The sequence below is a fragment of the Salmo salar genome, chromosome 13, assembly GCF_965601325.2.
Source record: "Salmo salar chromosome 13, fSalSal1, whole genome shotgun sequence".
In the NCBI taxonomy this organism is placed as follows: Eukaryota; Metazoa; Chordata; class Actinopteri; order Salmoniformes; family Salmonidae; genus Salmo; species Salmo salar.
Genome location: NC_138303.1, coordinates 24,147,501 through 24,175,414, shown reverse-complemented (window position 1 = coordinate 24,175,414; position 27,914 = coordinate 24,147,501). Strand labels below are relative to the sequence as shown.

Sequence of the window (27,914 nt, the reverse complement as noted above, 5' to 3'; positions counted from 1 at the left end):
TGTCCAGTCTTATGGATCTCGCGGATGGGTCATTGTGTGTGTGTGTGTATTCCTACCTTGGTGATCTCGGGGTCAGGACACTGACTACTCATATACTGGCAGTCATCCCTGGGTCTACAGATGTTGTCACACCAGCCACACAGGTGACCCTGGTCCTCACGTCCCCAACACTGGGAACAATCCCCACTGCCGACCCCACAGTTGTACACCTCCACTGAGAGAGAGAGGGAGGGGAAAAAGGGGAGGGCTTTATTAACACAATACATTCTGCTAGGACACATAGGCTATTTGAAAGGGCTCCATTACATCACCGCATGGGCTGCGTATATCATACTGAACCTATGTCAGTTCCTTTGGATTAAAAATATTTTCAACATAATATACAGTGGGGGAAAAAAGTATTTGATCCCCTGCTGATTTTGTACTTTTGCCCACTGACAAAGAAATGATCAGTCTATAATTTTAATGGTAGGTTTATTTGAACAGTGAGAGACAGAATAACAACAAAAAAATCCAGAAAAACGCATGTCAAAGATTTTAGAAAATTATTGGCATTTTAATGAGGGAAATAAGTATTTGACCCCTCTGCAAAACATGACTTAGTACTTGGTGGCAAAACTCTTGTTGGCAATCACAGAGGTCAGACGTTTCTTGTAGTTGGCCACCAGGTTTGCACACATCTTAGGAGGGATTTTGTCCCGCTCCTCTTTGCAGATCTTCTCCAAGTTATTAAGGTTTCGAGGCTGACGTTTGGCAACTCGAACCTTCAGCTCCCTCCACAGATTTTCTATGGGATTAAGGTCTGGAGACTGGCTAGGCCACTCCAGGACCTTAAAACCTGTTGGGGCAAGGGGACAGTATTTGCACGGCACCCGATTTAAACTGGTTACTACTCTTGCCCAGAAATGAGAATATGCATATAATTAGTAGATTTGGATAGAAAATACTCTAAAGTTTCTAAAACTGTTTGAATGGTGTCTGTGAGTATAACAGAACTCATATGGCAGGCCAAAACCTGAGAAGATTCCATACAGGAAGTGCCCTGTCTGACAATTTGTTGTCCTTCTGTTGCATCTCTATCGAAAATACAGCATCTGTGCTGTAACATGACACTTTCTAAGGCTCCCATTGGCTCTCTAAAGCTGCCAGAAAGTGGAATGGGGTGTCTGCTGTCTCTGGGCAAAGAACAGCAGCAGAGTTTGTGAGTGGTCAGCCTAGGGACAGTGTGACTGAGATGCGCGTTCACGAGAATTCTAAATGTTTTTCTTTCAGCCTTTGAATGAATACAACGTTGCCCGGTTGGAATATTATCGCTATTTTACAAGAAAAATAGCATAAAAATTGATTTTAAACAGCTTCGAAGTACGGTAATGGAATATTTTGATTTTTTTTGTCACGAAATGCGCTCGCACGTCACCCTTAGGATAGTGATTTGAACACACAAACAAAACGGAGCTATTTGAATATAACTATGGATTATTTGGAACCAAAACAACATTTGTTGTTGAAGTAGAAGTCCCGGGAGTGCATTCTGACGAAGAACAGCAAAGGTAATCCAATTTTTCTAATAGTAATTCTGAGTTTAGTGAGGGCCAAACTTGGTGGGTGTCAAAATAGCTAGCCGTGATGGCTGAGCTATGTACTCAGAATATTGCAAAATGTGCTTTCGCCGAAAAGCTTTTATAAAATCTGACACCGCGATTGCATAAAGGAGTGCTGTATCTATAATTCTTAAATAATTGTTATGTATTTTGTGAACGTTTATCATGAGTAATTTAGTAAATTCACCGGAAGTTTTCGGTGGGTATGCTAGTTCTGAACATCACATGCTAATGTAAAAAGCTGGTTTTTGATATAAATATGAACTTGATTGAACAAAACATGCATGTATTGTATAACATAATGTCCTAGGAGTGTCATCTGATGAAGATCATCAAAGGTTAGTGCTGCATTTAGCTGTGGTTTTGGTTTTTGTGACATATATGCTTGCTTTGAAAATGGCTGTGTGATTATTTTTGGCAGGGTACTCTCCTGACATAATCTAATGTTTTGCTTTCGCTGTAAAGCCTTTTTGAAATCGGACAATGTGGTTAGATTAACGAGAGTCTTGTCTTTAAAATGGTGTAAAATAGTCATATGTTTGAGAAATTGAAGTTATAGCATTTTTTAGGTATTTGTATTTTGCGCCACGCAATTCCACTGGCTGTTGACTAGGGTGGGACGCAAGCGTCCCACCTAGCCCATAGAAGTTAATGTACTTCTTCTTCTTCTTCTTCTTGCCTTGGCCGTGTGTTTTGGGTCATTGTCATGCTGGAATATCCACCACGACCCATTTTCAATGCCCTGGCTGAGGGAAGGAGGTTCTCACCCAAGATTTGACGGTACATGACCCCGTCCATCGTCCCTTTGATGAGGTGAACTTGTCCTGTCCCCTTAGCAGAAAAACACCCCCAAAGCATAATATTTCCACCTCCATGTTTGACGGTGGAGATGGTTTTCTTGGGGTCATAGGCAGCATTCCTCCTCCTCCAAACATTGCGAGTTGAGTTGATGCCAAAGAGCTCCATTTTGGTCTCATCTGACCACAACACTTTCACCCAGTTGTCCTCTGAATCATTCAGATGTTCATTGGCAAACTTCAGACGGGCATGTATATGTGATTTCTTGAGCAGGGGGACCTTGCGGGCGCTGCAGGAGTTCAGTCCTTCACGGTGTAGTGTGTTACCAATTGTTTTCTTGGTGACTATGGTCCCAGCTGCCTTGAGATCATTGACAAGATCCTCCCGTGTAGTTCTGGGCTGATTCCTCACCGTTCTCATGATCATTGCAACTCCACGAGGTGAGATCTTGCATGGAGCCCCAGGCCGAAGGAGATTGACAGTTCTTTTGTGTTTCTTCCATTTGCGAATAATCGCACCAACTGTTGTCACCTTCGCACCCAGCTGCTTGGCGATGGTCTTGTAGCCCATTCCAGCCTTGTGTAGGTCTACAATCTTGTCCCTGACATCCTTGGAGAGCTCTTTGGTCTTGGCCATGGTGGAGGGTTTGGAATCTGATTGATTGATTGCTTCTGTGGACAGGTGTCTTTTATTCAGGTAACAAACTGAGATTAGGAGCACTCCCTTTAAGAGTGTGCTCCTAATCTCAGCTCGTTACCTGTATAAAAGACACCTGGGAGCCAGAAATCTTTCTGATTGAGAGGGGGTCAAATACTTATTTCCCTCAATAAAATTCAAATCAATTTTTGACATGCCTTTTTCTGGATTTTTTTGTTGTTATTCTGTCTCTCACTGTTCAAATAAACCTACCATTAAAATTATAGACTGATCATTTCTTTGTCAGTGGGCAAACGTACAAAATCAGCAGGGGATCAAATACTTTTCCCCTCAATGTAAATAAACCCAGAGAAACAGAGAGGGAAGACATAACAGAGACCCAGAGAAACAGAGAGAAGACATGACAATAGAAACCCAGTGAAACAGAGAGGAAAAACATAACAGAAACCCAGAGAAACAGAGGGGGAAGACATAACAGAAACCCAGAGAAACAGAGGGGGAAGACATGACAATAGAAACCCAGAGAAACAAAGACGAAAACATAACAGAAACCCAGAGAAACAGAGGGGGAAGACATAACAGAAACCCAGAGAAACAGAGGGGGAAGACATGACAATAGAAACCCAGAAAAACAGAGGGGGAAGACATAACAGAAACCCAGAGAAACAGAGGGGGAAGACATAACAGAAACCCAGAGAAACAGAGGGGGAAGACATGACAATAGAAACCCAGAAAAACAGAGGGGGAAGACATAACAGAAACCCAGAGAAACAGAGGGGGAAGACATAACAGAAACCCAGAGAAACAGAGGGGGAAGACATGACAATAGAAACCCAGAAAAACAGAGGGGGAAGACATAACAGAAACCCAGAGAAACAGATGTGCATGTTCATGTTCCAGCACCTCCCACAGAGAAACCATTTGTGCTTGTGTGTTTTGATGACTGAGCAGTGAGTATGGTATGAAGCATTAGTCCTGTAGTAAAGTATGCCGTTCTTCTGGCTGTAGAGGTCAGTTCTTCTGCTCTCAGGGCTCACATGGCAAATACATGGCCTGTTAACATTGAGAATATACTAGCATCTGGGAGTAGGCTTGTGTGTGTGTGTGTGTGTGTGTGTGTGTGTGTGTGTGTGTGTGTGTGTGTGTGTGTGTGTGTGTGTGTGTGTGTGTGTGTGTGTGTGTGTGTGTGTGTGTGTGTGTGTGTGTGTGTGTGTGTTTGTACAATCTTACCGATCATGGGTTTAGGGCTGTCAATGTACTTGTCCAGTTGTCCCTTTCTCCGCAGGCTGAGCTGAAACACCCGACTCCTCTCCGCTGTGGTCAGCTACATGGACAGAAACAAGCTCACTGATTGGCCATTTCACCATACACAACCAGTAAGCATGGCTTTGATTGGGCATACACTAAACATCTTATTTCTGACTAGCACCTTCACCAAGATTGTGTTGAGTGACTTGTGCTCCTAGGAAGGTGATTGGTTGTACTCACCATCACTCCACTGCACTTGACCTCTGAGCCACTGTTCAGCCATCGAGCCTCGTACCGCTGCTCACTCCCAAAGTCACACTCAAGCTCCTCCTGCTACAGAACAAAACAAACCAATCCGTCCTCATGACAATAAAACCTTAATTTATAAACCAATCAAAAGGCTGCCGCGGTCTGACATCACCCAGGAAAACAGGGGTTTGTGGAAACACATTTAGGGATAGATATTTTGCCTTTAGAAATGTTGCTAGGTCTTTATTTTCCCCATCCTAGCTTGATTGACAGTCTGTTTCTGCTTCAGCCGACTGCTTTGCAATTGGATGGATCCATGCCAAACATTGGCAAGATAACATTGGGTAGACAACATTGGCTAGACAACATTGGCAAGACAACATTGGCAAGACAACATTGGCAAGACAACATTGGCTAGACAACATTGGCTAGACAACATTGGCTAGACAACATTGGCTAGACAACATTGGCTAGACAACATTGGCTAGACAACATTGGCAAGACAACATTGGCAAGACAACATTGGCAAGACAACATTGGCTAGACAACATTGGCTAGACAACATTGGCTAGACAACATTGGCAAGACAACATTGGCAAGACAACATTGGCTAGATAACATTGGCTAGATAACATTGGCTAGACAACATTGGCTAGACAACATTGGCTAGACAACATTGGCTAGACAACATTGGCTAGACAACATTGGCAAGACAACATTGGCAAGACAACATTGGCAAGACAACATTGGCTAGACAACATTGGCTAGACAACATTGGCTAGACAACATTGGCAAGACAACATTGGCAAGACAACATTGGCTAGACAACATTGGCTAGAATGCTACAGCAGCAACAGCCTGGCACCAAGGATACTCCATGTTTTCACATAGACATGTTTGTATTGGAGATTGGAGATGTCTCTTTGTTCAGAGGATGTGCTTGTTCTAGTTCCATTATCAGCATAGTGGCTGTTCCATCTAGTTGAGCTAGATACCCATTAGTCGAGCAGGGTTGATCTTCCTGGGTTCATTCTATACATGTACGAACACTATGTAGGGAATAGGGTGTCAACTGAGACATAATAACAGGGACCTGGCTGGGAGAGAACTGTGTCCCCCTGAACAACTCTGGTAACCATTGACAACCCTGGGAGGGGAAGAATGCAAAACATCTAAATAGCACAGGATAATTGTCCCTGCCAGGCAGAAATTCAGAATCATGTATAATTCATATTCATCAACATCTGGACGGTAAAGTGTGTGTGTGTGACTCTCTATCACAATATAAATCCAGTGGGAGAGTGTGTGAAAGGGCACAGGGTTATAGTTACGACTGACCAGACCTGGCAACAAGTCAGGGATGGAATGTCACAGAGTCAGACCCTCATGACAGATACAATATCATCTTCTGGCTCACATTCAATATGTTGAGGTTAGGATTAGGGTTATACAGACTGATCTGAAATCAGTGTCTGAAGGTACAAAATGTACAAAAGTAGAAAGATAGGGGGAATAGTACTAAATATGGCTATATGTTCTTTGAATGTCTCTATATGTCTGTAAATGACTGTATACATACTGAGAGATAAGACATCAGAGAACTCTGAATGATCGGCTATGAAAAGTCAACTGACATTTACTCCTGAGGTACTGACCTGTTGCACTCTCTACAACCACTGTGATTATTATTATTTGACCCTGCTGGTCATCTATGAATGTTTGAACATCTTGGCCATGTTCTGTTATAATCTCCACCCGGCACAGCCAGAAGAGGACTAGGCACCCCTCAGAGCCTGGTTCCTCTCTAGGTTTCTTCCTAGGTTCCTGTCTTTCTAGGGAGTTTTTCCTAACCAGCGTGCTTCTACATCTGCATTGCTTGCTGTTTCGGGATTTAGACTGGGTTTCTGTATAGCACTTTGTGACATCGGCTGATGTAAAAAGGGCTTTATAAATACATTTGATTGATTGATTGAACCTGGTGGAAACAGACAGCTAAAAGGTGAGAACCTGGTGGGAACAGACAGCTACGAGGTGAGAACCTGGTGGGAACAGACAGCTACGAGGTGAGAACCTGGTGGGAACAAACAGCTAAGAGGTGAGAACCTGGTGGGAACAGACAGCTAAGAGGTGAGAACCTGGTGGGAACAGACAGCTAAGAGGTGAGAACCTGGTGGGAACAGACAACTACGAGGTGAGAACCTGGTGGGAACAGACAGCTAAGAGGTACCATTCTGGTTCTAACCTCTCCCACACAGTCACTGCAGCTGTCTCAGCTCACTCCCAAATAGACACCACTTAGGGATTGATGACTATGATTTCCATCAATCTCCCTTTAAGACCAAGAGTTACTTTAGTCCTATCCGGCTGTACCATATTTAGGATCATATCTAACAGGGGTAAGGGTATACTGTACCTGATCCACATTGCTTAGCGACAGGGTGAAGTCTTGGGTTATCCCTGAGGGTGATGGTGGAACATCCTTGGCCACAAGGCTTGGACAGGAAGCAGAATTCTGGAGGACAGGAAGTGACACAAACACTCATGGGTTAAAGAAAACAATGTAAAACACCTGTCCTGTTTATGTGGCTGAGAGGAGGAGGAGGAAATAAGAGGGTGAAGCTCTGCTCTGCTCAGAGAGAAACAACAACATCCTAAAGTGGAGGATCAGTGAGACACACCAGATGGCAAAGATGGCGGAATGGTGGCAGGATGGGGCTCAAAGCAGAAGACCTGAACTCAGACTTTATTTCTGATCTTTACAGAACCTCATATCAGACTTTTACTTAGATTAAGATAGGACTTTTATTTCGATTAAGATAGGAATATAATTTTGATGAAGATATGACTTTTATTTTTCAGTCAGGACATTTATTGTCATGGTATGGCCCGACTAACTCACTCTGACTCACCTAACCACACTCCTCCAGTTGAGTACATCAGTCTCTCTGGACCCAATCAGACCCCCTCCTCTCCTTCCAGAAACAGCTGCCTGTGAGTGGGGCTCCTAATAGTGGCAGAGGGACTTAGCTGTGTGTTAACACTCTTGGCTCTAACACCAAAGGCAGTAGAAGAGTGGGGTGGCTGGCTGTACCACAGCGGTGATGCTGTCAGGGCATAGGTATGCTCAGAGGAGGTGAGGAGTGTCTAGGGGGGCTGTGATAGCTATAATGAACTTAACGAGCTTGTCCTGCCTTAACATAACAATACTTAAAGGGATAGGCGTTCTCATCACAATTAAAGCTTGTCAGATGTTTTTCTCAAAAGAGGTCTGAAAAAAGAGGTTTAATATTGAGCTCAGTCTTCAATGACAGATTTTGAAAACATCCTTACTAACATTCATTTTCCGATAAAAGCTCCTCACACTCGGGCACAGTACACACTAACTGGACACCATGGCAACCATATACAGCATTGTACATAAGACAGGAAAAACTGTGAAACAGTGAACCCATTCTTCAACACACTGGCTCCAGTGGGCCTATCAAAAGCCACCACGATGTAGAACTGGGAGAGAAAGTTTGGAAAGGTCAGAGAGGCTTTAACATGGCCCATTATCTCGTTAGGAGTATGTTAACCATGTCTCCCGATGTTTTATGAGCTGTTTTAAAAATGGCTGACAACAGTAAGATAGCTTTGACCTGGTATGACCACATGACTTGCCGGGCTGTTACAAGGCCAAATGAGAATGGACTGAGATCATCATAGGAGCTTGTGATTGGTTGCCACTGATCTAGGGTTTAGTTGAAGTCTTCCCCTCTAATTTTTAAAGGGGCAATCATCCGTTGCTACATCTAGTTTTGGACTTATAAATTAATGATATGTACCCATTGATTCTTGAACTAAGTGACTAAGTTATATTCTTCAACTGTTGTACCCCATCAGAACCCAAAATATAAGCTTGTTTAACGTCAATGTTTGTAAACAAAGTATTTTAATTTAACCTTTATTTAACTAGGCAAGTCAGTTAAGAACAAATTCTTATTTACAATGACGGCCTACCCCGACCAAACCCGATATGCAAACAAACACTGTATCAACACATGATTAAAACTATAATGTTGACATCATGGATGGTCAGACTTGTATCCATAGCTTTGTTTATGCATTTGAGAGTGGTTACATTTCTTCAGTCCCACACTTCAGCGTTTTACTTAAACAATGGCGGGATGCCGTTTTGTTATTGTTTCAACTGCGGATTGCAGACTTTAAGGTCAGGACTAGTGGGGAACTGATCCATGCTTATTATTGCTACTTCTAATCTAGCCAGTATGTCTGATTGGAGTGGTTTAACACAGAGGGGCAACTCACCTCTAGCAGGCTGGGTTTGGAGTCGTCTTTAGTGGAGAGGCAAGAGTGGCTGTTTTGGTCCCAGTAACATCTCCACCTGGTGCTTAGACAGCTGATACACCTGAAACACAGGACAACACACATAGATAACAATTAGACCATCTGACACGGGCCAAACACACACAGATGAGACCTGGAGCCTGTAGTAAACACTCAAACAAACCCAGTGGACAAATCAGTGGACAAAGCAACATGCAAGGTCGAACATGGTTACACTGGCACAGAGAGAAGATACTCAACAGAGAGCTCCACTATTCATTAGGACCTACGTAGTCAGGAATCCCTGAGGGAGCTCTCTCTGTGTGTGTGTGTGTGTGTGTGTGTGTGTGTGTGTGTGTGTGTGTGTGTGTGTGTGTGTGTGTGTGTGTGTGTGTGTGTGTGTGTGTGTGTGTGTGTGTGTGTGTGTGTGTGTGTGTGTGTGTGTGTGTGTGTGTGTGTGTGTGTGTGTGTGTGTGTGTGTGTGTGTGTGTGTGTGTGTGTGTGTGTGTGTGTGTGTGTGTGCGTGTGGGATTGCGCGTATGTGTGCTGTGTGTTTGTGCGTGTGTGTGTGTGTGTCTTCCCAGATAGCAGCCCAAATTGGAACACCTCCACTGTGTGTGTCTCTATTGCCTGCGGGTGGAAGACAGATGTTCCAACAGCCCCTCCAGTGATTCCCTGTCTGTCTCCATACCACAATGGGAGAAGGGGTCCAGCTTGCCGATTAAGATTGGAGAGATGGGGGGGTTTGCAGGAACGTGGTGTGTCTGTGTTAGACTTGGGCGGTAAGCCGTATATACTGTATACCAGGGTATTTGGAAATAGCCACAATATGTTTTTTTAATAACGTCAATACCGTTTAAACTATTTCTTTGAAGTTTTTTTCTACATTTGAATATTTGTAGCTACTTTTTGCAAAGACCTGAAACCAATTTGTGCAATACGTTAGGAGATAAAGAAGATTGCGTTCTTAATTTCACCTGTCACATAATTTTTCATTGTTTACAAGCACACAACGACGAGAGACCGGAGCCTTGTGAATCACTCACTGTTGTGCAGCACGCACCAGGTGATTTAGTTACAGTATGGCATTCAAAACTAAATGTTTGCCAGCTAGATATCTTATAACTATTAAGTTAACTGTCTAAAATGTGCTAAATGCTCTGCAGTTGTGCATTTGGTTTGCTAATTTAGTAGCTAGTTAGCTATCTAGCTAAGTGGTTAGCTTCTTCCAAAATCAAGCTTCGCTTGGTAGCAGCAGATAATCGCCTCCTGGATCAAGAGTCTTGCTGTCTAATATTTGTTTTGTGGGTGCAGAAAACTGTGAGTAGCCTTTTTGAGTTACTTGTGAGCTGGGATTTCAGTCCTGCAAATAGTTTAGGACAGAGACTGTATAAAGTGTTTGCAATGTGCTTGTTAGCATTTAGTTAGCATTCTCTATGGAATTTTACATGTACTTGCTATCATTTATAACCTTAAGATTACAGAGGCTCAGTGGCGTTTGAATATAGCACCACTTGTGTTCAGAGCAGGTAATACCGAATATCCTGCTATGACAATCTGGATGCGGCCCAAGCCTAGTGTGTTTTCTGGTGGGGTGGGGGTGATTAGAAGCAGACAACCCACTCCAGGGACTCCTATTTTATTTTTTTCACTAAATGTCTCACTCACAAACACACAGAAACACACACAACACACCCACACACAAACATTCTCTCTCTTTCTAGCTTCTTGTCCTTTCTTGCTTGTCCTATAGAGCCATCCTGAACTCCCCACCCCTGTCTCTCACACACGGAATGAACATACTACACACACTGAACACACAGGTGAGCTTTTACTCTCAGGGCCTCTCGGTGAGCACTGTGGTTAAACACACACTCTCAATCATGTCTCTGTCAAGGAGAAAGCTGTTAGGGAGAATGGACGTTATTAAATGGGGAGAGGAAGGGGGCAGAGGGAGGAATGAGAGACACAGAGGGATAGTGAGAAGGAGGGAGACAAAGGGTGAAAAAGGGGGAAAGTGTGTGAGAGAGTGAAAAGATAGAAAGTGGGGAGTGTGTAAAGAGAGAAAGAGAAAGAGAGAGAGAGAGAGAGAGAGAGAGACACGTTTGGTCTGCCGGGGTGTTTGGTCTGAGAGGAATGCTCCCCGTCTTGTTGTCCATTAGCGCCTCACCTAAAAACCACATCGACCCGGCTGTGAAAGAGCACTCTCAACACACACACACCATTCTGAATACAAACACACACAGTACCATTTCAAAACAGATGCAAGACCCACAGAACCAGGCTTCAGTCCAAAAGCAGAACGAAATAAGCCCGTATCCGGTTACAGTGTTATGGTGAAATTCTAGTGGATACAGAGAGCCTCTCTGTCTTTCTGGAGTTATTAAGAGAGAGAGCAACTTTTAGTTATTTTATTTAACTAGGCAAATCAGTTAACAACAAATTCTTATTTACAATGATGGCCTGCCTCGGCCAAACCCTCCCCTAACCCGGGCGACGCTGGGTCAATTGTGCGCCACCCTATGGGACTCCCAATCATGGCCGGTTGTGATAGAGCCCAGGATCGAACCCGGGTCTGTAGTGACGCCTTTAGCACTGCGATGCAGTGCCTTAGACCACTGCACCACTCAGGATCCCATAGCTTGAAGTGATTAAATGTGGATAGAGTCTAATCTAATCTGCGGTCTTCATTTAGCAGCCCTGTGCTCTTCATGTGAGAATGGCAGGGCATTATCACCTTCAATACTTCACACTATCAGACCCCACTGTGGACCTCAGAGGCATAAAAGAACACACACATGTACACACACATATTCACCTACTTACATACACATGTATGCACGCACACACACACACACACACACACACACACACACACACACACACACACACACACACACACACACACACACACACACACACACACACACACGCACACACACACACACACACACACGTGTCCATTTTCACACCACAAAACCAATTTGACAAGTGAGCCAAATTAACAAACCCTAAGTTTGCCTCTGAATGCATACACATACACAGTCATTTATAGGTAGACACATACTGTACATTATACTCAAGTCTACTTTCACACCTCCAAAGCGACATGATAAGTGTGCAAGAGGGACACATCCAAACAGTTAACAGATCTGATCACCATTTACACACACGCGCACACATGCACACACACACAAACACACTAATCCAGAGATCTGCTCATGAGATAATGCAGATCCCGAAACATGGTCAAATACGCAAATAGGAAACCAGCTGGCTGTCCTCCAGAACAGAGAGGCCTCTCTCTCTCATTTCAATTCAAAGGACTTTATCGGCATGGGAAACATATGTTTACATTGCCAAAGTAAGTGAAATACATAATAAACAAAAGTGAAATCAATAATAAAAAATTAACAGTAAACATTACATTCACAAAAGTTTCAAAGGAATAAATGCATTTCAAATGTCATTTTATGGCTATAGTGCATTCAGAATGTATTCAGACCCCTTGACATTTTTCCACATTTTATTACGTTACAGCCTTAATCTAAAATTGATTAAATCCTTTTTTCCCCTCATCAATCTACACGCAATAACCCATAACGACAAAGCAAAAACAGGTTTTTAGAAAACGGAAATATCCCATTTACATAAGATTTTAATCATTTACTCAGTACTTTATTGAAGCACCTTTGGCAGCGATGACAGCCTCGAGTCTTCTTGGGTATGATGCTACAAGCTTGGAACACCTGTATTTGGGGAGTTTCTTCCATTCTTCTCTGCGGATCCCTTCAATCTCTGTCAGGTTGGATGGGGAGCGTTGCTGCACAGCTATTTCTAGGTCTCTCCAGAGATGTTCAATCGGGTTCAAGTCCGGGCTCTGGCTGGGCCACTCAAGGACATTCAGAGACTTGATCCAAAGCCTGCGTTGTCTTGGCTGTGTGCTTACGGTCATTGTCCTGTTGGAAGCTAAACCTTCGCCTCAGTCTGAGGTCCTGATTGCTCTGGAGTAGGTTTTCATTAAGGATCTCTCTGTACTTTGCTCTGTTCATCTTTCCCTCGATCCTGACCAGTCTCCCAGTCCCTGCCGCTGAAACACATCCCCACAGCATGACGCTGCCACCACCGTGCTTCACCGTAGGGATGGTGCCAGGTTCCCTCCAGATGTGACGCTTGGCATTCAGGCCAAAGACTTCAATCTTGGTTTCATCAGAACAGAGAATCTTGTTTCTCATAGTCTGAGAGTCCTTAGGTGACTTTTGGCAAACTCCAAGCGGCCTGTCATGTTCCTTTTACTGAGGAGTGGCTTCTGTCTGGCCACTCTACCATAAAGGCCTGATTGCTGGAGTGCTGCAGAGATGGTTGTCCTTCTCTGGAGCTCTGTCAGAGTGACTATCAGGTTCTTGGTCACCTCCCACCTCCCTTCCGTCACCTCCCTTCCGCCAACCTTCGGCTTTCGGAATGCACTCCATGTACAGTGTTATAACGATGTGCAAATAGTTCAAGTAGAAAAGGGAAAATAAATAAATGTAAATGTGGGATGTATTTACAGTGGTGTTTATTCTTCACTGGTTGCCCTTTTCTTGTGGCAACAGGTCTTGCTGCAGTGATGGCAGACTGTGGTATTTCCCCCAATCGATATGGGAGTTGTTCAAAATTGGATTTGTTTTGTGAATTCTTTGAGGGTCTGTGTAATCTGAGGGACATATGTGTCTCTAATATGGTCATACATTTGGCAGGAGGTTAGGAAGTGTAGCTCAGTTTACTCCTCATTTTGTGGGCAGTTTCTCTCCTGTCTCTGTGGTCAGCAGTCACGCTGGCTACGGACATACAGACCATACAGGCCACAGCCTTCACATGAAAAAACATCAACAGAACCAACCAAAGCTCCTACTTACAATTTCCTTACTTTTGCTTCGACAGTATATTAATTCTACATTCCACATAAAGCCTCGACCAGGCTGAATTTAAACTATGCTAATAGACATAGAATAAAATTTAACCAACATCACCCTCACTGAGTACAGAGGGTAAACTATTCAATTCAACAAACTATATATAATCCCAATAAACAAATGTTGCTAGGCAACATACAACATGAGAGATACTGTACAGCCAACAACATACAGTACAACACAAATATAAACAACACAGCTCCCCTCAGTGACACTGACACTGGTTTCTATAGCTCTGCCGCCCATTCTGCTTGGCGATCTATGTGCGATGAGAATGCCATTGAGACTATAGATGACATTTGGCCGACATTTGAGTGATGCTAGGGACTTGGCAGAGAACTCTGCTCAAGGACGGGGCTGTTTGCATGCCTCAAATCTCACACTTATGATCCAGCTATTTCAAATAAAATAGAATTGTATTTGTCACATGCGCCGAATACAAAAGGTTTAGACCTTACCGTGTTATGCTTACTTACAACAATGCAGTTAAGAAAATAGTTAAGAAAATATTTACTAAATAAACAAAAGTAAAAAATGTAATTAAAAAAAAGTAACACAAAATAACAATAATGAGGCTATATATAGGGGGTAATGGGTACCGGTACCAAGTCAATGTGCGAGGGTACAGGTTAGTCAAGGTAGTTTGTATATGTAGGTAGGGGAAAAGTGACAATGGCTAGATAATAAACAGCGAGTAGCAGCAGTGTAAAAACAAATGGGGGGGGGGGGGGGGGGGTTTAATTAATTGATTAATTGTTCAGCAGTCTTATGGATTGGGGGTAGAAGCTGTTAAGGAGGCTTTTTTACCTAGACTTGGCCCTCTGGTACCGCTTGCCGTGCGGTAGCAAGAGAACAATCTATGACTAGGGTGGCGGGAGTCTTTGGCAATTTTTTGGGCCTTCCTCTGACACCACCTAGTATATAAGTCCTGGATGGCAGGAAGCTTGGCCCCAGTGATGTACTGGACTGTATGTACTACCCTCTGCTGTCCCTTACGGTCAGATGCCGTGCAGTTTCCATACCAGGCGGTGATGCAACCAGTCAGGATGCTCTCGATGGTGCAGCTGTAGAACTTTTTGAGGATCTGAGGACCCATGCCAAATCTTTAAAGTCTCTTGAGGGGGAAAAGGCTTTGTCGTGCCCTCTTCACGACTTTCTTGGCACGTTTGGACCACGGTAGTTTGTTGCTGATGTGGACGCCAAGGAACTAGAAACTCTCGACCTGCTCCAATATAGCCCCATCGATGTGAATGGAGGCGTGTTCGGCCCTCCTTTTCCTGTAGTCCAAGATCATCTCCTTTGTCTTGCTCACGTTGAGGGAGAGGTTGTTGTCCTCTACACTGCCAGGTCTCTGACCTCCTCCCTATAGGCTGTCTCATCATTTTCGATGATCAGGCCTACCAAAGTTGTGTCGTCAGCAAACTTAATGATAGTGTTGGAGTCGTGCTTGTCCATGCAGTCGTGGGTGAACAGAGAGTACAGGAGGGGACTAAGCATGCACCCCTGAGGGACCCCAGTGTTGAGGATCAGTGTGGCAGATGTGTTGTTGCCTACCCTTACCACCTGGGGGCGGTCCGTCAGGAAGTCCAGGATCCAGTTGCAGAGGGAGGTGTTTAGTCCCAGGGTCCTTAGCTTAGTGATGAGCTTTGTGGGGACTATGGTGTTGAACGCTGAGCTGTAGTCAATTAACAGCTTTCTCACATAGGTGTTCCTTTTGTCCAGGTGGGAAAGGGCAGTGTGGAGTGCGATTGAGATTATGTCATCTGTGGATCTGTTTGGGCGGTATGCAAATTTGAGTGGGTCTAGGGTTTCCGGGATGATGGTGTTGATGTGAGCCATGACCAGCCTTTCAAAGCACTTCATGGCTACTGATGTGAGTGCTATGGGCCAGTAGTCATTTAGGCAGGTTACCTTTGTTTTTTGGGCACAGGGACTATGGTGGTCTGCTGACACATGTAGGTATTACAGACTCAGTAAGGGAGAGGTTGAAAATGTCAGTGAAGACACTTGCCAGTTGGTCTGCGCATGGTCTGAGTACACGTCCTGGTAATCCATCTGGCCCCGCGGCCTTATGAATGTTGACCTGTTTAAAGGTCTTGCTCACATAGGCTACGGCGAGCGTGATCACACAGTTGTCCAGAACAGCTGGTGCTTTCATGGACAACTGTGTGATCACGCTCGCCGTAGCCTATGAAGTGCTTTGAAAGGCTGGTCATGGCTCACATCAACACCATCATCCCGGAAACCCTAGACCCACTCCAATTTGCATGTTTTCTCTCTCTCTCTTCCCCTCTCTCCTTCCCTTCATCCCCCTCAACCTTCCTTCTCTCCAACAGAATGTGGGGATTCTGATAAACGGCAGTGTCCATGATCTGGTTGGTTCCCGGGTAGAGTGTGACTACGGATTGGGCATTGCCACTGTAGCCACTGTGCACCTGGACTATGGCCCCGCCCAGATTCAGAACTGCCCCCTCCTGGACAACTGCATGAAGCAAGCATAAAAGGCATTTAGACTATCTGGTAGGCTCACGTCACTGGGCAGCTCACGGCTGGTTTTCCCTTTGTAGTACGTAATAGTTTTCAAGTCCTGCCACATCCAATACTTTTTGTATTGACACTTTGCCTGTTCGATGGTTCGTCTGAGGGCATAGTGGGATTTCTTATAAGTGTCCAGATTGGTGTCCGCTCCTTGAAAATGGCAGCTCTAACCTTTAGCTCGGTGCAGATGTTGCCTGTAATCCACGGCTTATGTTTGGGATATGTACGTACGGTCACTGTGGGACGACGTCATTGATGCACTTATTGATGAAGCCGGTGACTGAGGTGGTATACTCCTCAATGCCATTGGAAGAATCCCGGAACATATTCCAGTCTGTGCTAGCAAAACAGTCCTGTCGCGTAACATCTGTGTCATCGGACCACTTCCGTATTGAGCAAGTCACTGGTACTTCCTGCTTTAGTTTTTGCTTGTAAGCAGGAATCAGGAGGATATAATTATGGTCAGAGTTTCCAAATGGATGGCAAGGGATAGCTTTGTATGCGTCTCTGTGTGGAGTAAAGGTGGTCTAGAGTTTTTTTCCCTCTTGTTGCATATGTGATATGAGGGTAGAAATTAGGTAAAATGGATTTAAGTTTGACTGCATTAAAGTCCCTGGCCACTAGGAGCACCGCTTCTGGATGAGCATTTTCTTGTTTTTTTTATGGCCTTATACAGCTCATTGAGTGCAGTCTTAGTGCCAGCGTCAGTTTGTGGTGGTAAATTTATGGCTACGAAAAATATAGATGAAAACTCTCTTGATAGATAGCGTGGTCTACAGCATATCATGAGGTACCTCTACAGTACCTCAGGCGGGCAATACCTCGGGACTACCTTAATATTAGACTGTATATTATCTGTGTCGTCATTCATCCACAACTCAGTGAAGCATAAGATATTACAGTTTTTATTGTCCCGTTGGTAGGATAGTCTTGAACAGAGCTCATCCAGTTTATTCCCCAGTGATTGCACGTTGGCTAATAGAACGGATGGTAGAGGCGGGTTACCCACTCGCCAATGAATTCTCACAAGGCACCCTGTATTTCCTTCTTTCCTTCATGCGAGTGACATGGCTTTGGGCCTTGTGTGTGTGTGTGTTCCTTGTAACTGGGTTTAACTTAGGAAGGTTTGGTAAGTGTTAGTGGATAACACTATGAGATGGTGGAACAAATCTAAAAGAAACCCTGGATGACTCAGATTTGAAACACTCACGCAGTCTTGGGGTGTATCGCTCCTGTCCTCTCGCAATCATAGATGATGAAGGTCCCGGAAACCACAGACGTGCCATTCACCTTAATCGCCACAGGAACCATCAGGTGATCTGTCACAACAACATATAACATGGAGACATATCTCGGCATATCTCAGGATCAGGGGTGATGTCACTGGATGAAATCCAACTAGTGTTCTACCAGTACATGTAACCCTTACCTTTGCCAGGGGGGATGTGGGGGTACCTCTCCCGGGGCAGGAGGGGGCAGGTCTGAATCTGGGCGGGGCCATAGTCCAGGTGCACAGTGGCTACAGTGGCAATGCCCAATCCGTAGTCACACTCTACCCGGGAACCAACCAGATCAGGGACACTGCCGTTTATCAGAATCCCCACATCCTGTTGGAGAGAAGGAAGGATTAGGGGGATGAAGGGAAGGAGAGAGGGGAAGAGTGAGAGAAAACATTGTCTCCAAATGACAGATGGCACAATAAACTTGCATCTAAATATACTGTTACGTGAGAAGAGACATGAGAGACATAACACTGAGGAACAACACAGTGTCATATAGCAGCACTGCATTGCCCGTAAATCTCACTGATCTATTTCAATATGTGCGAGGAAAACAGAGGGGGAAGAAGGGGGAAGAGGGTGGGAAGAGGTGGAAGAGGTGGAGAAGAGGTAGAAGAGGGGGAGAAGAGGTAGAAGAGGGGGAGAAGAGGTAGAAGAGGGGGAGAAGAGGTAGAAGAGGGGGAGAAGGGGGGGGGAGGGGGAAGAGAGTGAAGAGGGGGAGAAGGGGAAAGAAATGGAGAGGAAGATGACATAGCTATAGATACAGTAGTTGGAGAGGCCACTGACATTATGGTAACATGCTACACTGAACTGCACTCTATTGTCTTTGGAATTGATCTCTTCCTGGCTGTGGCCCTTACTTCCTCTTTCCTGCCTGCTGTTTCCTGTTTGGCAGGGGGCCCAGCTCTTGTGGCCCTGAGTGATGACTGTGAATTGGACAGCTGTTGGACCTATCACAGCCTACCTGACTTACATACCTAACACAGTGCTGTGTCTGAGCCTGATAATGTACCTAGTGTACGTACAACTGAGAAGGATGATAACTTCACAACTCAATACTATAATAATAATAATGATATTACGCTACTGCTACTCTGTTCATCATATATGCATAGTCACTTTAACCATACCTACATGTACATACTACCTCAATAAGTGTGACTAACCGGTGTCTGTATATAGCCTTGCTACACTTATTTTCAAATGTCTTTTTACTGTTGTTTTATTTATTCACACACACACACACACACACACACACACACACACACACACACACACACACACACACACACACACACACACACACCACACGCACACCTTTTTTTCACACTATTGGTTAGAGCCTGTAAGTAAGCATTTCACGGTAAGGTCTACACCTGTTGTATTCGGCGCACGTGACAAATAAACTTTGATTTGATTTGACTCGGAACTTCACAATATTTGCTAAAGTTTCTGTTTGAACTGATAAATGTACTGATGTAGGACATCGGAAAACCAGTTATTATGTAATGTCTGGTACCTTGACGTCAGCGGAGAGGCTGATCTCTTGGGGGGTGAGGGTCATGGAGGGGCACTGCTGGGGACCCTCACCCATTCCGATCCAGGAGCGCACCATCAGCCCCCCGGAACACTCCCTCTGGATGGAACACCTGCACACAGGGCATAAAGTGAGTACATGGGTACATGGGAGAGTGAGTACATTGGTAAAGAAGTATGAATTGAAACCAACTTCCCTGATCATTTATGTTTATAATCTCCCTATGGGAAGACATAGACAGTGAGATATCGCATAGTGAAAGCCATTCATAGCCAGACTACTGTCTAGCAGTACTTCTCAAATCAGCTCCTCTATGGACCTAATAACAATAAAGCTCCACAATGCAAACTTTGTTAACTCAGTTTTCCCACTTCATCTGCTCTCCAGTCAGTGTTCTGGTCTGTTGCACAGTGTCAGGTGAAATAAAAAATCTGATTCTCATCATCTCATTGTGTCACATGACAGTTCTGGACTGTCAGTCAGTTCAGCACACACACCTACTCATGTTCCCATGACAACCTGCCCCTCCAGCACCCAGATCAGGGGCCAGTTGATCTAATTAAGCAGCTATCAGGCCAAGTCTTTATTTATTCATGTGTGTGTGTGTGTACTTCTGTGTCTATCTGTGCATACATATGTATGAGAGACAGACTGTGAGAAAGTGGGAGCGATCAGGCAAGGTAGGCTCATATTATGACTACTGTTTGACTAATAAAGAGCACAGCTAGTACTCCTGCAGTGCAGAATAGAACAGAGCAAGAACACAACAACATTAAAGTATAGATAAAGTGGACTAGAGCAACCACAGACAATAAAACAGCAGTTTGAAGTGATAATCACCACGTAATGACTTTAGCACCCATACTTTCCTTTGACAAGTATGTTCTAAAATAGGTGTGCGCAAACGAGTGAGTGCGCGGATGTGTGGATGCATGTAAATGTGCCTGTTTGTGTGTATGTTTGCGTGTGTGTGTGTTTTGCTGCACGCGTGAGTCCAGATTTCAGTCCTACTGTCGCTGAGGGACCAGGATGAGGCATGAGGTCAGCAGCTCTTCTAGGAACAGAATGTATCTGCAATCCCACATAAAACCCCTTACCCACAAACACAAAGAAGCACATTTAAATGTATACACACATCCGCTGTCTTGCTCACGCACACCTATTTTACACACACATACACACGTACAGTATGTACACTGACAAGCTATGATGCTGACCAGGAAACTCAGACAGTAACTAAGTGACCAGTGAGTTGTTTCCCTCTGTCTAACCCAGTGAGGCATCAGAATGGACTTTTGTTACTTCCCTTCCTTAAGAGGAAACCTTCATGCCTGGGGCTGCTCAGGAAAAGTGTGGTATATATTACTGTATGAAATTGATTCTAAAATCCATTCACAACTTATCTGTCAACTCTAACACACTCATATACTGATACATAAACAACTCCCTCTCTCAAACACACACACACACACACACACACACACACACACACACACACACACACACACACACACACACACACACACCACACACACACACACACTAGCAGCAGTATTACTCATCACCTGTCAATAACTTTGCTAAAGCATGCAGGTTTTAAACGGTAACACACAGCTCCTTAAGAAAAACAGAGTTAACAAAAGCTGCTAAAATATGAGTTGAGAGGAAAAGCTCATTCCTCACCAGATATGTCTGGGAGGTGATAAGGAAGATGCGTTTTGATGAGAATAATTTTAAACATCTTAAAACATAGATCTCTCTCACACCCATACACAGACAGATATACAGAGAGACCCACCCACAGACAGATACTGTAAACAGAGAGACCCACACACAGACAGATATACAGAGACCCACACACAGACAGATATACAGAGACCCACACACAGACAGATATACAGAGACCCATACACAGACAGATATACAGAGAGACCCACACATAGACAGATATACAGAGAGACCCACACATAGACAGATATACAGAGAGACCCACACAGACAGATATACAGAGAGACCCACACAGACAGATATACAGAGAGACCCACACATAGACAGATATACAGAGAGACCCACACATAGACAGATATACAGAGACCCACACACAGATAGATATACAGAGACCCACACATAGACAGATAAACAGAGAGACCCATACATAGACAGATATACAGAGAGACCCACCCACAGACAGATACTGTAAACAGAGAGACCCACACACAGACAGATGTACTGTACAGAGAGACCCACCCACAGTCAGATATACAGAGAGACCCACACACAGACAGATATACAGAGACCCACACACAGACAGATATACAGAGACCCACACACAGACAGATATACAGAGAGACCCACACACAGACAGATATACAGAGAGACCCACACACAGACAGATATACAATCTGTGTGTTGTGACAAGGTAGGGGTGGTATACAGAAGATAGCTCTATTTGGTAAAAGACCAAGTCCATATTATGGCAAGAACAGCTCAAATAAGCAAAGAGAAAGGACAGTTAATCATTACTTTAAGACATGAAGTCAAACCGGAACATTTCAAGAACTTTGAACGTTTCTTCAAGTGGGACCACAGAGTAAAGGAAAAGCAGCCAACAAGTGCTCAGCATATGTCGGATCTCCTTCAAGACTGTTGGAAAAGCATTCCAGGTGACTACCTCATGAAGCTGGTTGAGAGAATGCCAAGAGTGTGCAAATCTTTCATCAATGCAAATGGTGGCTACTTTGAAGAATCTAAAAAATAAAATATATTTTGATTTGTTTAACAGTTTTTTGGTGCCTACATGATTCCATATGTGTTATTTCATGGTTTTGATGTCTTCACTATTATTCTACTTCTCTGATAGAGTTCAATGTGTCAAATCGGATGGCCTGTTGTCCGGGCCTCTGGCAGTCTCTATGGGGGTGCCACAGGGTTCAATTCTTGGGCCAACTCTTTTCTCTGTACACATCAATTATGTCGCTCTTGCTGCTGGTGAGTCTCTGATCCACCTCTACGCAGACGACACCATTCTGTATACTTCTGGCCCTTCTTTGGACACTGTGTTAACAACCCTCCAGACGAGCTTCAATGCCATACAACTCTCCTTCCATGGCCTCCAACTGCTCTTAAATACAAGTAAAACTAAATGCATGCTCTTCAGCCAATCGCTGCCGGCACCTGCCCACTCGTCCAGCATCACTACTCTGGACGGTTCTGACTTAGAATATGTGGACAACTACAAATACCTAGGTGTCTGGTTAGACTGTAAGCTCTCTTTCCAGACTCACATCAAACATCTCCAATCCAAAGTTAAATCTAGAATTGGGTTCCTATTTCGCAACAAAGCACCCTTCACTCATGCTGCCAAACATACCCTCGTAAAACTGACCATCCTACTGATCCTCGACTTCGGCGATGTCATTTACAAAATAGCCTCCAATACCCTACTCAATAAACTGGATGCAGTCTATCACAGTGCCATCCGTTTTGTCACCAAAGCCCCATATACTACCCACCACTGCGACCTGTACGCTCTCGTTGACTGGCCCTCGCTTCATACTCGTCGCCAAACCCACTGGCTTCAGGTCATGTACAAGACCCTGCTAGGTAAAGTCCCCCCTTATCTCCGCTCACTGGTCACCATAGCAGCACCCACCTGTAGCACGCGCTCCAGCAGGTATATATCTTTGGTCACCCCCAAAGCCAATTCCTCCTTTGGCCGTCTCTCCTTCCAGTTCTCTGCTGCCAATGACTAGAACGAACTACAAAAATCTCTGAAACTGGAAACACTTATCTCCCTTACTAGCTTTAAGCACCAGCTGTCAGAGCAGCTCACATATCACTTCACCTGTACATAGCCCATCTATAATTTAGCCCATACAGCTCTCTTCCCCTACTGTATTTATTTATTTATTTTGCTCCTTTGCACCCCATTATTTCTATTTCTACTTTGCACTTTCTTCCACTACAAATCTACCATTCCAGTGTTTTACTTGCTATATTGTATTTACTTTGCCACCATGGCCTTTTTTTGCCTTTACCTCCCTTATCTCACCTCATTTGCTCACATTGTATATAGACTTATTTTTCTACTGTATTATTGACTGTATGTTTGTTTTACTCCATGTGTAACTCTGTGTTGTTGTATGTGTCGAACTGCTTTGCTTTATCTTGGCCAGGTCGCAATTGTAAATGAGAACTTGTTCTCAACTTGCCTACCTGGTTAAATAAAGGTGAAATAAAAAAATAAAAAATTCTACAATGTAGAAAATAGTAAAAATAAAGAAAAACCCTTGAATGAGTAGGTGTGTCCAAACTTTTGACTGGTACTGTACATTTAAACACACTCACAGAGAAACACAGGAGACAAAACACACACTCACAGAGACACACAGGAGACAAAACACAACACTCACAGAGACACACAGGCAACAAAACTACACTCACAGAGACACACAACACACACACTGACAGGCAGAATAACACATATGCCTTCTATAACACACACACACACATACAGAGAGATACAAAGGCATAGAGACAGTCCTGACGCACGCACGCACGCACACACGCACACACACACACACACACGGGCAGATTCTCCAATGATGAGATAATCCTCCAGCACTCATTATGTTTGAGTGTGTGTGTCAGAGAGGTGACAGAGAGGACCCATCCACCCACAGACACCGACCCCTGATAACAGCCCCCTTTGCTCGAGCCCTGGGCTCCGGGCCTTATGACCAGTAGCAGCCCAGGGTGACCTCCCAAACACACCACCATACACATGCTGATGACATCAGTGCCCCGGACTCACACACACACACGTCACACTGACATGCGCATAAATACACACTTGACATTTTCTTCTCAAAGGAGTCAGTGTGCGCTCTCCCTCCCACCACCATCATCACAATCAACACGCCTTTGTAGAGGTAGAGTGAGAGAGAGAGAGAGAGGAGCGAGAGAGAGAGAGAGAGAGAGAGGAGAGAGAGAGAGAGAGAGAGAGGGAGAGAGCAAAGAGGAGAAGAGAACACAAAGAGAGAAGGATGACCAGATTAAAGAGAGACATGAGAATGAGTGCGTAGAAGAAAACAGTAACTAACAGTTACCAAATAAAAAAGGAATGACAGACGGGGAGGAAGGGATAAATAGAAGATAAATAAAGAGAGGCGAGAGGGAGATGAGAGATGGACAGACCGTGTTAGTCTGTCTCTGTGCTGCTGTCTCTCTGCTCAGTTCTCAAATCTCTCCTCAGTCCTCAAACAGTCCTCTCTTTCTCTCTCATCCCAGTCTCTCTCTCTCACTCATCCCCAGTCTCTCTCACTCTTTGCCTCATCCCCAGTCTTTCTCTCTCTCTCATCCCCAGTTTCTCTCTATCTCTCTCATCCCAATTCTCTCGCTCTCTCCCTCATCCCAATTCTCTCGCTCTCTCCCTCATCCCAATTCTCTCGCTCTCTCCCTCATCCCAATTCTCTCGCTCTCTCCCTCATCCCAATTCTCTCGCTCTCTCCCTCATCCCAATTCTCTCCCTCAGTGCTCCCTGGCCATGTCCGACCAGCACATATCTGCTTTTATCACCGAGCCATAACCAACATAGCCCTCAGGCAGAGAGAGAGCGGAGCGAGGCGAGAGAGAGAGACCCACATCATGGACAGAGGCACATTCATCATACTATACGCTCACTCCTTTCACAGCAATTACCATAAAACTTTACACGGGTGGCCGTGGCTCTAACAAAGGTTAGCGTTTTTCACCATGAATCTTATTCTGGGGGTAGTGCTACAGAGTGGTCACTAGCTAGCACAGCCACAAAGTCATCAAATCATAATTTTAAACCTAATCCTAACCTTAAAACTAACCTTAACCACACTGCTAACCCTAATTCCTAACCTTAAATTAAGACCAAAATGTTTTCATGAATTTTGACTTTGCAGCTGGCCCATCTAGCGGAAATCGCTCAGTTCTGCCTCCAGGGCAAGATTCATGACAATAAATGTAAATACCTGCTCTCTAGCGTGCACCAGCCACAGTGGGCGTCGCCGGCACCCAAACAGTCACTGCAGGATCTGTACTGGCCACATGCTGCTACCTTCACCCTCAGGAGCTATGGACAGAACCATACATACATACACTCAACAAACCATACATAAAACACTGAGCATACCAAACATTAAGAACACCTTCCTAATATTGAGTTGTACGGGGCATGGACTCTACAAGCTGTTGGCCCATGTCAGTGTTGGCTGCATGCCCTTTGGGTGGTGGACCATTCTTGATACGCTCGGGAAACTGTTGAGCGTGAAAAACCCAGGCAGCGTTGCAGTTCCTGCTGCAATCACACTCCTTTGCTGCAGCCACACTCCTTTGCTGCAGCCACACTCCTTTGCTGCAGCCACACTCCTTTGCTGCAGCCACACTCCTTTGCTGCAGCCACACTCCCACATGCAGTGTGCACGGTTGACTCATGTCCGTTATTTCACATACTACACCTTTTGACAAGGTGGCAACACATCCTCCTAAAACTTCAGACAAAGCTATGCATACTTGCTCATCTATAATTTTTGGGTTTGTCAATCCTCCTGCTATCTCCTCTCTAAAGTGTTGTCTCACTAAAAAGATGGGAACTGATTTATCTGAGGTGAAGTGAATGGATCTGATATAACAGAACTGTAATAACTGTTAAATAATATACATTTTATATTAAAAAAATATGACCACACACTACGCACAACCAGGAAAATGCATAAAGGAAACAAATGTCATACATCCAGTGGCGATCCGTCATTCAGGGCAGGTGGGGCAGAGCCCGTTTTGCATGTTATTTTGGCATTAATATGTGTCACATCTCAGTTTGCAAACAATGGTCTCTTTTTTGCTTTCTTGAGTAAGGCAGCTCCAAAATGCAGGTGTTTCAGCCTAGCTCAGTGCTTTCTGTGGTGGTGAGTCAGTAGGAGTTGGTAATGTTGTTTAGTTGCGCCGTAATTGGCTCAGTGTTCCGTCACTCATGGGGACACTACGTCACCGCAAAATCTACAGGGAGAGCTCGTAAATTTAAGCCCCTTGGGTGCTGCTATAGTTACATTAGAAGTGCCCATCCAAGAAGGCTCAAGGTCATTGGCCACAGATAAAATTACGTCAAATCACGTTATATCTATTGCGATTTCATTTGACTGATCATATCAACATCATACTTTCAAAATCGTAGCTAGCAAGCTAGACAAGCACTCATCATCATGAATCAACTCGACAATCTACTGGCAAATCCTTTTCAATCCTTGTCATATCAAAATAAATAATGAAGAGAAATTATAGATAAAACGTGTCGGTGCTCATCAGACATTGGACATAAACATTACACAACAAGTTGGAAATCACAAATTCAACAATGAGTGGTTTGGAAGGAATCAGTGGCTAACTGCAAGCATTGCAAAGCAATCACTAGCCTGCTATTCAGTGGAGTGGGTGTGTAGTCCAAGTCTGGGTTTAAGGGTCTCTTTTCCAAACTTAAAAGCATAAACATCCAACATTGGCACTGCTGTCAATCCATCATGACTTCTGCCGCGTTAAAAACAACTGGAAACTCTGAACTGGGAAATCTCAGACTTCAGTGAGTTCAAGAAAACTGGGAACTCAGAAAAAAATTGCTTGTTTTGAACAATCATCCAACTCGGAATTGCAAGTTGGGAACTCGGGCCTCTTTCTAGAGCTCTGACCTGAAGATCATGATTCGTTCTTGTTTTTTTCCCCGAGTTCCCAGTTGTCTTGAAAGCACCATAAATCCAAATAGTTATATTGACTATATACGTCCTAGCTCACTCATTAATGTCTTAATCGAAATTACGGATTGCCTCTTATCCGCTCGTCGTCCTCTTATGCCATAGTTTGTAGATCTCAATTGTCGGTAGAAACCACAATTGTTTAAGCAAGTCAGCCATATCAGCTATGTTTTTTTAAAAGGCAGGAAATGAGGCTGAATAAACTGTTTCACTGTCAGACAAGGCTCTGCTGATAGCCAGGTGTAAAAGTGGTAAGGTGTTGGACAGCTGTTGGGACAGCTTTATGTAGGCCCTAACAGTTTTTTGTCACCGTTATAGTGCAATTAATGTATTGTTTAGTGTTGTGTTGTGTAGTGGCTTTTCTGGCATGCATCTAAACATCTTTGGTGGAGTGAGCCCCACCAAGATGTACATGCTAAAATGGCCACTGCATATTATGTCAAACAAACAAACTAAACCAATGCCAGTGTCAGTGAGAACATGAACCAGTCTAACTGAGTCTAGTTGATGGATAAAAGTATGGATCCCACAGCCTTACATGGTGAGAGGTCATGAGGTACAGGTAGTTCCTGTCCATGGGGTCAAAGGTCATGATGTGGTGCACTGATTCGCCGGCTGGGAGCTTCAGAGCCCACTGATTGGCCACAGTCAGGTTCTTCAGGAGGGTCAGCTGTGGGACACAAGGCAGAGTGCTTAGAAAGATAGAAACACTGTATAATCCTACAACAATAGTAAAAGTATTCAACAATCATTTCCGTTTTGGTTTTCTATTGGAGAGAATTCATGTGTTAAGCCCTTTTTGTATATTTTCAACCTAAAAGGTAAGTTCTGTGTGTTTGTAGTATTAATACAAAGACACACTACATGGCTGTGCTGATGTGCAGTAAGCTACTTCTCCAAGGTAAGCAGATTCATTAACTTGGCCATCTGTGCTCCTCTCTCCCTCCTGT

The 27,914-nt window shown here is 44.2% G+C and overlaps 1 protein-coding gene across 1 annotated transcript in view; it reads right to left on the bottom strand.

Annotated features, from left to right (window-relative positions):
• The window catches only part of LOC106566625 (plexin-D1), a 112,564-nt gene that overhangs the window by 75,712 nt on the left and 8,938 nt on the right, over positions 1–27,914 (bottom strand). Inside the window, exons 3-12 of the mRNA XM_014134824.3 lie at positions 27,503–27,634; positions 25,192–25,292; positions 19,172–19,301; positions 17,802–17,979; positions 17,583–17,691; positions 8,862–8,961; positions 6,967–7,065; positions 4,545–4,637; positions 4,287–4,380; positions 57–214 (exon numbers count right to left, since the gene is read on the bottom strand). Coding sequence (XP_013990299.1) covers positions 57–214; positions 4,287–4,380; positions 4,545–4,637; positions 6,967–7,065; positions 8,862–8,961; positions 17,583–17,691; positions 17,802–17,979; positions 19,172–19,301; positions 25,192–25,292; positions 27,503–27,634 — 1,194 coding nt within the window. The remainder of the gene's footprint in view (positions 1–56; positions 215–4,286; positions 4,381–4,544; positions 4,638–6,966; positions 7,066–8,861; positions 8,962–17,582; positions 17,692–17,801; positions 17,980–19,171; positions 19,302–25,191; positions 25,293–27,502; positions 27,635–27,914) is intronic.